This window comes from Taudactylus pleione, unplaced genomic scaffold (assembly GCF_031769625.1).
Source record: "Taudactylus pleione unplaced genomic scaffold, aTauple2 ptg000032l, whole genome shotgun sequence".
NCBI lineage: Eukaryota > Metazoa > Chordata > Amphibia > Anura > Myobatrachidae > Taudactylus > Taudactylus pleione.
The window spans coordinates 32,755,853-32,768,441 of record NW_028284434.1 but is presented as its reverse complement, the minus strand read 5'-3'; the positions used below and the strand labels follow the sequence as shown (position 1 = coordinate 32,768,441).

The window sequence follows — 12,589 nt, the reverse complement described above, 5'->3', positions numbered from 1 at the left end:
TATTATTTACCCAGCACAGTCTATGAAATGACAGAAGCTGATTGGTTGCTACGGGCAACGTCTCCACTTTCTCTCTCTCAAAGGTTCGAGACATTTCCCCTGTATGTGTTGCATAGATTGTTGGTTGTTGTCTTGTGTTAGTAGTTATATGAACAGCACGTGTTCTAACTTTTGACTGCTATGACTGATTTAGTTTGCTGGACGCGTCTCTAGTGTTTTTGAGTATTGTTCTTTTCCATCCAGAGAGCAGTCGCTCGTACGCCATTAATGCAGCACACTACAAATACACAGCAATGCTATTTTAATAGGATTGACATCATAATACATCATGTTGGGAAAAGTCTAACACTGTATTGACTGGTTGTGCAGCCAGAGGCAACGCAGTACATGGCAAGAACATGCAAAGACACTTCTGTCTACAACATGGTTACGATATTCATTGAGATGCATATAATTCTCCATTTCTTCAGATATTCCTCAAAAACTCTGATCATTACAAAATAATTTAACAATATACAAGGATTCTGTGCATGGTTTATACATCAGTGGGTGTTTATGTACTGTTCACCCTTCTCTGGCAGATGTGGTGTTAAAAAAAAAAAGCATATACTGAAACATCAAGTGCCTAATGCTGAATAAATCCTTCATGTAGTGAAATAAAATATCCAAAAAATTATTTCTGTGTAATAATACCAATAACGTAAGAAGTAATGCCTTTTTATTAACTTATTTTTTGCATTTAGGGTTTTTTATGTTTTTGTCATATATACATTGTGTTTGGTTTTTTTAAAAATACACTTTTGGATGATTTATTTTTTTTATTTTTTTGATGAGTTATTGTACACTCAAGCCTTTGTTGCATTATAGAAGTTTTATTGTAATCGCTGTACTTGACTTCTTTGAAATGTGGGGAGTTTGAGGTAGTACAGTTGGATATACCAGACAAATAATCGTGGCCGTATCTTTAGTCAAGCAGGATACCTACGCTATGGGAATTATTTAATACCATGGTGCAAAATCCAATGGTGGTTGTAACCCACAGCAGCCAATCAGATGTTGGCTTTCAGTAGGCCAACTCCACTAAGCTAACAGCTGATGGGCTGTATTGCATTACTCTTTGCATCACCTTGTTAAATAAGCCCCATTTGCTGTAAATAGCACCTGTCGTGTGATCATTTTGTGTAATGGGTTTATGAAATTACTGCCATTAACCACAATAGCAAGGAGAGGGCAAATCAGGCAAAAAAGATAACATGACTTAATCTATTAAAAACCAAATGGTTTTTGCAGTATTTGGGCCTAATTTAGAAACGAGTTTGATCATGCACAACAAGTGATAAAACTTGTTGTGTATGGTAACGGTGTTCTAGCCAATCAGCTCCCAACTGGTTATGTTTGAAAAATGACAGTTGGGAGCTGATTGGCTAGAGCAACATTTATCATACACAATAAGTTATGTCACTCGTTGAGAATGATTAAAATTGTTCATAAATAGTCACCTTTGTCTGATTTACCCCATGTTCAACAGTTCATGTATTAATACTTTGTATTTCCTGTCTGTCTGGCTCCTAGGAGTAATCTAGTCCTTGAGTATTGACTTAAGGCCCCCATACATCAGAGATTGATTGCAGCAATCGTGCAATTTAATCGATGTGTATAAAAATCTTTCCCTTTTTCAATCGATTGTGGCAATTCTGCAATCGATTGAAAAAGGGAAAGATTTTTATACACAATCGATTGCAAATTGCACGATTGCCGCAACCAATCTCTGATATATGGGGGCCTTTACAATAGAATATGTAACTGTTTCATGTGTGTCCTATCACAATTTGCAAAATATGGTTTATGTATGGTTTTAGCTGGTAGACAGATCTGTAACTAAATATATCTATTTGGGTGAACTGCACGTATATATGCATCTTTAATGATGCCTTATTATGTATTATGCCCTATATTACATGATTTTGCTGCTTGCATACGCTATTAGCCACCAGTAATTTTCAGAGTTATAACACTCAGGAATGTCTAATAAACTTGTTTAATGGGCCCATATTGCTGTTATTCCACCAAATGGGCTGGGAAATGAAGTGTAATTTGTGTCTGTCTGTATAGGTGAAATGTAGACAAACAGTGATGAGATAAACATGTATTCCAAATCTCATCACCCCCATACTTGAATGACAATACAATGCACAGCCCCATACCTTGTCCTTCATTTATTATGAATCCTTGCTATGTAACATTTCAGTAGACTCCCATATTATTACTTGTACAAGAGCTACAAAGATCTTCTCAAACTTGATACCTGTTTTTTTTTTCCATTTAGTAGTCAAACTATAGAAAGCTTGTTGCATATATTAGAGAGAGGAATTCACTTCACACTGTGTTAATGAGAAATTACAATATAATACTTTTCTATAGTATCAAAGTGCTTTGTAGTTTCTTATGCAGAACAGTTAACCTCAAGGTTTTACGTGTTCATCTATCTTTGCCTATAAAACTTTGCAAAGAAATGTCTTGATGGAGTTGATGAGTTAATTTTAAATAAGGTGCCTCCTGACAGATATATGGATGGGTCTTTTGGGCTGTGGTCATAGTATACACACAGGCTTAGGTTATTCTATGTTATGATAAGGTTGACCCACATGTGACGGACACCAGTCAAGGTACTATTGCAGCTTATCTTTCTGGGCACCTATCTATCATCAGCATCATGTGACATACAGTTCCAACGCCAGGGCACCACTCCACTTAAGAGAGGGTTAGGGCAAATTTCAAACATGTCAGGAAATACACCAGTCTTCATAACTAGTTATGATTAAACAGGTATAGATAATCACGTGACATGCAATATAATATTTTCTGCGTGGTTATGCTCAAGGCTCATGCCTAAAACAATAGCAGCCGCCCTTTAACTCTCTACAGAGTACACAGTCCGATCGATGGCGAACAGCTTCACCCATTCTACCACCCGTAGCTTCATTTTTAAGTCATCACCTGTTGGACCACTGTATGTTCATGTGCACATCCTTGGTTTCCACAGTGCAGTTTTTTAAGCAACCTCTGCAATTTGCTGTGGAAGTTTTTGTTAATGTGTCTGTGTAATAGAGGTATAACAAAGCTGCTTGAAAAGGCCAAGAAGCTGGACAAGCCCTCGATGAAATGAAATGTCCTCATGAAGTTGCGGTCTGTGGACTTCACATGAACGTCCGTAAAAGTATTCACCATCAGGGTAGCATAATAGGGCGTCCATAAAATAAACTGTGTGCAAACAGTTGCAATTAAAAGGCGGTGCACTGACGGGTCCAGCCTCCCTGTGTCCTGGTCTAGAGATGTCGCTTCCCTTCGCATCTGCAAGATGAGAATCAAAGCGTATAATACAGCGAACACTGGCACCACATACCCAATGAGCACCATGATGGCGTCAGCTGCCTCCCTGTTCTGCATCTTGGAGCACTCAATGATTTTTGTGGAAACGTGATTGCAGATGTAGAATAGGAGAGATGAGAAGCTGGTGAGCACTGCTCCACCCCAGATGAACCCACACACATGCTTTGTGTTGTAGACACTTGACATGTAAGTTCTTGGCAGGGCACATTCTATGTAATAGTCCAGACTGAGCAAAGTGGTGGAATACATGATCACCAAAGACGACACGTTGAAGAGAATGAGCAAAGTGATGTAAACTTCCTTGCCAAAGCTCCAGAGTGACCACTTGGTGTACTCTGGTCCTAGTAGGTACACTGGGGCCACTGCATTAATGATAAGTCCAGCGATGGCGATGTTCACAAAATAGACATCTGGCATAGTCATGGTCGACTTGTTATACAGATTGACCAGCACAAGCTGTACATTGTAGCAGAGACCAGTCGGAAAACAAATGATGAGGTAGAAGATGGAGAAGACGAAGAGTACAAGATGGAAGTCATGGCACAAACGCTGGTCTTGGCTGTTGTCAGTATAATTAAAATCTTCGCAACTCCACATAGTGACACCAGTCTACGGCTGTTTCGCTGGTCACCAGCTGAGCTGTGTGGAAGAAAGGATGACAGTCGGTTAATAATCGTTACATGTGTGTGAGATCCTGTGTCATATGCAAACAAGGTTCTACCCAGCACTGAACTTGTCTAACCCCATTACAGTCTTTTCCTGTTCTTTCCGTAAGGCTGGCAGTTTTAATTGTGTAAATTTGTCTGCTGGCAAAGATGATTCATCATTAGTTGCCATTAATGATAATTACACAGGAAAACAGTTTGATAAACACTCTGAAGGGTAATATTTTTCCGCTGAACATTTTTTTTTTTTATAAGCTCATTTATTTTATAGGGAACTGCTCTACTAGTTAGTCATTAAAATATAAAAATAGTGAAAAGGATCATACTAAAAGCAATCTGGCTGTTTATAGAGAGCCGAGTTATTGACGTATATGTCTTTAGTCAATATAAACATAATTTTCTGACCGAGAATCATGTCTCAGAAATGTATTATATAGGATTCAAATTACTTTTATTTTACAGTTCCATCCCTGTCACTACTGGGTGACACATTTCCGCTGATGTATAACATTCTAGTGCAGGGAAGGGCAACCTGTTTCTTTTGAGCTGTTGGGGAACTGCATGTCCCAGCACAAACAGCTGGAGAGCCGCAGGCTGCCTATGTGTGTAAGAGAGTCTGTTAGTCAGGAACTAAACAATGTTTGTTGTGCAGTGTACACGTATGGAAAATATACCTCTCCTTGTTAAATCCTTTATTAAAGCAGTGTGTCAGTAGAGTATAAACATAGAAGTGTGAGAGATTGAATTATGCATCAACAAAGTTAGTTAAATAATTTATGCGTGCTAGGAAACCTGTGCCATGCGATCTCTCTGACGAATGAAGAGTCTGCTGCCTTCCAACAACTCAGCTGAAGCGAGGATGACCCATATACAATTCCTCTCCTCATCTCTTCAGTTGATACATTAGTGCATTACTCAAATGAATGTTGCAGATACAATTTTGTTGACTTCTATGGCACCACAGTGTTCCGCCAAGTAGAAGAATATCATCCTCTAATCCAATCTGGAATATGTGTAATTGCCATTGGCAGTTGACCAGTCTTCTGCCATTTTCATACCATTGTTCGGTAAGGCTGAGAATATGCATCTAATTTTCAGTGGCATGAGTAATCATTTAACAAAAGGTAATGTGCTATATCTAAAGATTTTATGGAACTAACAGGCCTCATGTCCACTTTACCATTATTGCCCTATTGTGCTTAAGCCCAAGGTGTTCTCATATTGATTTTGCTGTGAATGCCAGCAGATTGCTTATAAAACACATACCCCCACATTGATTATTGCAGCCGTGCCTAGATAGTTGTTGTACCACTAATCTGAAATTCCTATCAATTTGAAATGAAAAACCTTGACCTAAAACGTAACTTGTAGAATGTTGTCAGAACATAAAATCCACCAAGTATCTCCTTTTTCTGTGCCAAATAAAGTAGAACTCTTCTCCACTTAACCCAATAATTTGCATGTATCTGAAGTAGAGTTCATCCAAGATTTGCAGTGGAATAAAAGGCCCTGTCTGGGAAAAGTAGACCTATATTGATTAAGTCACCATTGGCCACCATGTATAACGTTGTGCTGCTTTAGATCACCCTCTCTATTCTCGTCGCAGTGTTTACCTGTGCTTGGACACCTAGCAGTTGTTTACATTACACCCATTGTCTTCCTGTACATGTATTAAGGTCCTCGGGTGCTGTTACCACAGTTTTGGTACTATATTTCCCACTAGTGGCACACTTGACAGATTAGAGAAACAAAAAAAGAGAAGAAAAAAAGTAGAGCTATTCTTACAGTGCACTATACTGTCAGTTAGTGTTAATCTGTCCTATATTAAAACATATTAATCTTTATTCAAATTCAGTTAAAATATTAACACATATGGGTTATCACAACTGGCGAAATATTATTTTAAATTAATTCAACATTCAAGAGGATAGAAAGATGTGTATGAAAGAATGAAAATAAGTGTATTATTTAAAAGAAAATCATGTATGTCGCTGGCTGTAATAATTATATTCTTATATAATAGAATTGATGTTATTCTCCCAGTATCTTTATTATAATATAGTATTATGTGGATATATGTGGATTCAGCAATCCACATCCATTATTCTTTAGCAGTGATATAAGGGAGAAAACTGTTTATCTGCAGCAGCCAAAGTGTAACAGTTGCTATTATAATAAACTCCCAAAGCAACTATTCAGAGGTAGCAACTTTAATTTAGCTACTTGTGTAACACTTCACATATATATTAGTAGTAGTCTGTTCACACCACAATATACTGTTATTACGTTTGAGCTAATTAGCTCCGTATAATGGTAATCAGCTTATCGAGTTTCTTTCATATGCCGTCTGGCTGTACTTTACTATTATTAATCAAATGTTTATATGTGCAGCAGTTTGAGGGAATACTATATATTATATATTCCTTCATTGAACAAATAGCAAAGTTACTTATAGAACTCGATAAGCTGATTACCATTATACGGAGCTAATTAGCTCAAACGTAATAACAGTATATTGTGGTGTGAACAGACTACTACTAATATATATGTGAAGTGTTACACAAGTAGCTAAATTAAAGTTGCTACCTCTGAATAGTTGCTTTGGGAGTTTATTATAATAGCAACTGTTACACTTTGGCTGCTGCAGATAAACAGTTTTCTCCCTTATATCACTGCTAAAGAATAATGGATGTGGATTGCTGAATCCACATATATCCACATAATACTATATTATAATAAAGATACTGGGAGAATAACATCAATTCTATTATATAAGAATATAATTATTACAGCCAGCGACATACATGATTTTCTTTTAAATAATACACTTATTTTCATTCTTTCATACACATCTTTCTATCCTCTTGAATGTTGAATTCATTTTAAATAATATTTCGCCAGTTGTGATAACCCATATGTGTTAATATTTTAACTGAATTTGAATAAAGATTAATATGTTTTTGATATAGGACAGATTAACACTAACTGACAGTATAGTGCACTGTAAGAATAGCTCTACTTTTTTTCTTCTCTTTTTTTGCAAACTAGTATATATAGAGCTTGTAGTAGCACATCAGTGATAAGGACAGATAAAAATAAAGCAATTCCGATTGGATATCACGTTCTTTATTTGCTGTGTCAGTATTGTATATTATAATATATATCATAAACATTATAAAACTAGTGCGGGATCACAAACTCTTTTCTGTAAAATTAGAGAAACAATCAACTTTTCTTTTTAATCCTGAGATCTGAAATAATCCAGAGAGCATCCAATAAATGTCCCTAAAGACCGTTGAGGTGATGTTTTTAAAAGTCGGACAATCTCGGTACTGACTACATTTGCAACACAATACTGCCTCATCGGGAATGATAACCATTGTACAGCAGTCCAGAGGTTGTACATGTAATATGATCTTTCCTGCATGCAGGATGATTACAAAACATGTTTGATAATCAAATCCAATGATCCCCACCGCTTTTCTGCAGCTTTCAGCATTGAACGATTGTCGCTCATGTACATTCACTGAACGATAACCGTTCAAAACTGCCGTGCATCTGCCAGTTCTGGATGACAATCGTTCCGTGTATGGCCGTCTTAAGTGAATGGCAAAGCCCAACTCAATATAACATCACGTCCTTATAACACAATTACACACAGAATAGAAAATATCCAGGATATCCATAAAAGATTACTCTGCTTCATCTTGGTTCCAAAAACAATGACTGTATGTCACGTACAAATGATTGCTGCCTTTCTATCAATACATCCTCAATAAGCCAACCCACCGACAGGTTATCACTACAGTTTGAAAGTAACCTATCATGACGTATCTTACAATCAATCGAGACAAAACTAACCACACACACACATCCGAAACTAATATTTTATAGACAGTCTGGTAATACAATTAATTTGCTATATGATCAGGTGAATGTCTTACCAGACGCTAATGAACACAGTCCTTGAACATCTCTATAAGAGTGACTGTCACCAACGTGCTGACAGACAGGAGCCTGACAAGACACTGGTGACGCCCCGGCATCTAACACATTCCTTAAGCAGTGAAGGATTTCAAAGTAAATTCCAGTGACCATAGTTATTAACAAGCTCCTACCTTTCAATGCACATTCCTCCTGCTAGAAAGATTTGCAGTGAAGTTGGTAAGTATCATATAGGAAGGAAGTGAACAAATTTCCTGTGTAATGCTTCTCCCTCTCTTTCCGAACAGTAGTGGCCTGACTGCTGCATGCTGGTGGTAAAACACAATGTCCGCACGTTCTGCACTTGTTTTCCAGCCTGTACTCGGCTCAGAAAGTTTCTGCTACACTTGGCAGGCTGGCTCAGCCACTCCCTACTGACTGTTTACAGGAGTAGAGAATGGTTTTCACAGTGATACGCAGTGATGAGATTACAGCGAGAGACAGACACGCAGGTGCCTGATGCTCTCAGGGCTCTCTTCACGTTGTCTCACCCATTTCCTGCTAGGGAAATGTGCAGAACACACATCACAGAGACATCCCAAGTACCATAGTGGCAGCATCCGCAAAGAACACTGAAAGGCGACTAAGCATAGCATGGCACCACATGTAGAACACGTTGTGCAGTGTGAACGTCTGCAAATATACCTGTCACGTTTTAGCACTGAAGATATTTCACATGAGTCTGAACAGTGTAAAGGATACTCTAAAAAGAACAATACAATGAATCACTGACAGCGTTCCTGTCAGTGGCTCGTTGGATATAAAACCCAGGAAGAAGGATAAAGTTGTTTCTGACCCCACAGACAGATCACTACCACCTCAGACCCAGATACAGGGCCAGACAGGTCACTACCACCTCAGACCCAGATACAGGGCCAGACAAGTCACTACGATTTCAGACCCAGAAACAGGGCCAAACTGAGACCACTACCATCTCAGACCCAGAAACACGGACAGACAGATCACTACCATCTCAGACCCAGAAACAGGGACAGACAGAGATCACTACCATCTCAGACCCAAATATAGGGACAGACAGAGATCACTGTCATCTCAGACCCAAATAAAGGGACAGACCGAGATCACTACCATCTCAGACCCAAATATAGGGACAGACAGAGATCACTGTCATCTCAGACCCAAATAAAGGGACAGACAGAGATCACTACCATCTCAGACCCAAATGAAGGGACAGACAGAGATCACTATCATCTCAGACCCAAATGAAGGGACAGACAGAGATCACTACCATCTCAGACCCAGAAACAGGGACAGACAGAGATCACTGTCATCTCAGACTCAGAAACAGGGACAGAGAGAGATCACTACCATCTCAGACCCAAACATAGGGACAGACAGAGATCACTACCATCTCAGATCCAGAAACCAGGACAGACAGAGATCACTACCATCTCAGACCCAAATAAAGGGACAGACAGAGATCACTGTCATCTCAGACCCAAATATAGGGACAGACCGAGATCACTATCATCTCAGACCCAGAAGCATACAGAGATAACAATCATCTCAGACCCAAATATAGGGACAGACAGAGATCACTACCATCTCAGACCCAGAAGCAGAGACAGAGATCACTACCATCTCAGATCCAGGGACAGGGACAGACTGAGATCACTATCATCTCAGACCCAAGGACAGGGACAGACTGAGATCACTACCATCTCCAACCCAGAGGCAGACAGAGATCACTACCATCTCAGACCCAGGGACAGACAGAGATCACTACCATCTCAGACCCAAACATAGGGACAGACAGAGATCACTACCATCTCAGACCCAGAAGCAGAGACAGACATCACTACCATCTCAGATCCAGAAACCGGGACAGACAGAGATCACTACCATCTCTAAAACACGGACAGAGATCACTACCATCTCTGAAACACGGACAGAGATCACTACTATCTCTGAAACACGGACAGAGATTACTACCATCTCTGAAACGCGGACAGAGATCACTACCATCTCTGAAACACGGACAGAGATCACTACCATCTCTGAAACACGGACAGAGATTACAACCATCTCAGAAACACAAACAGAGATCGCTACCATCTCAGACCGAGAATCAGGGACAAAGAGATCACTACCATTTCAGAAACAGGGACAGAGGTCACTTCCATCTCTGACCAAAATACAGAGACAGACAGAGATCTACCAACTCAAACAGGCACAGACAGATCACTACCATCTCAGACCCAGTCGCAGGGATAGACAGAGATCACTACAATCTCAGAACCAGAGACAAGGACAGACTGATATCACTACCATCTCCAACCCAGAGGCAGACAGAGATCACTACCATCTCAGACCCAGAAACAGGGACAGACAGAGAACACTACCATCTCAGAAGAATAAGAGGGTGTAGATTCTACCAATAGAGAGCATTAATGCCATGCCTTGTAAATGGCTGAAAAATTATTTAAAAACTCATTACAAGTGGTTCTAATGGGTTGGGTATGAAATCTCGGCTGTCGGGATGCCGCTGGTCAGAATACCGATGGCGGCATCCCGACACCCATAGCAACTAATGGTAAGTGGTTTCCTAACCCTAGCCATTCCACCCCGGTGTTAACCCTAACCCTCCCCCCTCTAGTGCCTAGCCTCCCCCTCCCCGCACCCTTAACCTTCCCGGTGCCTAAACCTAACCTCCCCCCCAGTGCCTAAACCTAACCTCCCCCTCCCTGCATCCTAATCCTAACCCTCCCTCCCCGGTGCCTAACCCTCCCCCTACTGCTTAACCCCGCACCCTAACGCTAACCTCCCCCTAACACCCCGATACTTACCTTCGGGATGCCGACGGTCGGTATACTGGTGCCGGGATCCCGACCTGTCGGGATTTCGGCGTCGGTATTTAGACCGTCTGCATGCTGGGATGGCGACTACATCCCGTTAAAACACCCCACAACATCTTGCATAAGGCTTATGGAAAAAGAAAAGCATAGAGTGGTTACGTATTTCACAGGTACGTGGCCCGCTTCTTCAGACTTGATTAAGCCAGTCAGGAAGCCGACGGTCGAAATGCCGACTGCCGGCTACCCGACTGTGCAATCCCGACAGGGGACAAATGATAGGCGTCGTAATCCCGACGCCTATCATTAGCCCTACGCCGGGAGCCCGACGCCTGGCATTCCGAACGAAGGTAAGCTGGGCGGCGGGCGCGGACAATGGGGGAGGGTTAGGTTAGGGGCTCCTGGGGGGACTTAGGTTTAGGCACCCCCAGGAGGATTAGGTTCAGGTTGCGGGACAGGGGGGGTTAGGTTTAGTCACATACAGGGGGGGGGGGGTCACAAACTCTCAGACGGATTGTGGATGCTGGCTTGACCTATACCTAAGGCGCGAAGTCTAATGTGCCGGCAGTATTCACCAGGGACCCTCGCAAGAAGGTATGGACTTGGCTGCGTCCGACACACAGGTTGGGGCCCTCAGGTTAGGCTTCCCTATACACCTGTCAGTTGCCAGAGACTCCCTCTTATAGGGAGGAGCTCAAATATTGCGCCAAACGTGAATCACGTTTGGCGCGCCTGGCCCTTTAAATCTTCCTGCAGTACGGCGCGCGCGCCCCTAGGGGAGCCGCAGCCGCCTGCACACAGCGCCGGGATCTCCCTGCTTGCCGCTCGCTGTGGGGACATGACAGGCAGCCGGAGAGGACTTCGTCGGTAGCGGGTGCTGGGATCCCTCTTCCCGCTGCCCGCCCGGGAGCCAGTGCTGTCGGACCCGGTAAGTGATGACCGGTGTCCGGCATACTGTGACAGGGGGTTAGGCACCCCCAAGGGAAGGCTAGGGTTAGGGGGGGAGAGGGTTAGGTATAGTTAGAGTACTTAACCAAATTGGGATTTCCTGGGCTGCCAGTCTTCCAGCGTCTGGATTTGAACCACCGTCCATAGGTCCAGCGGTAATTCATACCGATCCCTATTATCTATTATGTGCAATATTGAAGGTATTGAGTACCATCTATAATTTGTTTTAATTACAACGATGGATAATACAATATGCAGTAGAAAGGAAAATCCCATGTTAAACTGGTTAATTTATACTATTTAAATTATCTTGCAATGTCAGGTCAGGAAAATATTTTGCAGGCCTCAGACTATGCAAAATGTGTATAGTCAAATTGTGGTGCCTGTAGGCTACCTGTGCCTCCTCTCCCCTACACAGCATTCTGTCTAGCAATCAGCTGTCCCTGCAGTCTGCTCATTTCGTACAGTGCATCAGTGTGTGATATAGGAGAAAGTTCCTAACGATCTCACAGAGGCAATGTGTAATGTTGCATCCAGGAGATGAAAAAGGCTTCGGGCCAGATTGAATTAGCTGCGAACTGCATGTATAATGCCTATTACAGTAGGAAGGCTACAAGTTGGAATCAACTGAGAAACATCCCTGGAAGCTGGGTCAGCTACTCGAGTCTGGCCCTTAAAGGTTCTACCAGTATCTACAATCTTGTTGGGCCTTGCGTTACATTTCACGGTGAAACCTTTGTCACATCTCTGAACTGCATATAACTGCGCATATATATATATATATATATA

General features: G+C 41.5%; 3 protein-coding genes across 7 annotated transcripts in view; 1 reads left to right on the top strand and 2 right to left on the bottom strand.

Moving 5' to 3' along the window:
• CHLSN (cholesin) overlaps positions 1 to 12,589 on the top strand; it is a 344,029-nt gene that overhangs the window by 213,569 nt on the left and 117,871 nt on the right. The window lies entirely within an intron of this gene.
• Positions 1 to 12,589, bottom strand: part of LOC148539016 (uncharacterized) — a 101,142-nt gene that overhangs the window by 57,681 nt on the left and 30,872 nt on the right. The gene's annotated exons all lie outside the window — the stretch shown is intronic.
• The window catches only part of GPR146 (G protein-coupled receptor 146), a 42,069-nt gene continuing 30,879 nt past the window's right edge, over positions 1,400 to 12,589 (bottom strand). The window contains exons 1-2 of one of the 4 annotated variants that reach the window (XM_088451994.1): positions 8,174 to 8,279; positions 1,400 to 4,029 (exon numbers count right to left, since the gene is read on the bottom strand). In XM_088451994.1, the coding sequence (XP_088308120.1) occupies positions 2,986 to 3,987 (1,002 nt within the window). In that variant the 5' untranslated portion in view covers positions 3,988 to 4,029; positions 8,174 to 8,279 and the 3' untranslated portion in view covers positions 1,400 to 2,985. Of the gene's footprint in view, positions 4,030 to 7,999; positions 8,079 to 8,173; positions 8,280 to 12,589 lie in introns of those variants that run through there. The other 3 variants (XM_088451995.1, XM_088451996.1, XM_088451993.1) reach the window with 3 other exon arrangements.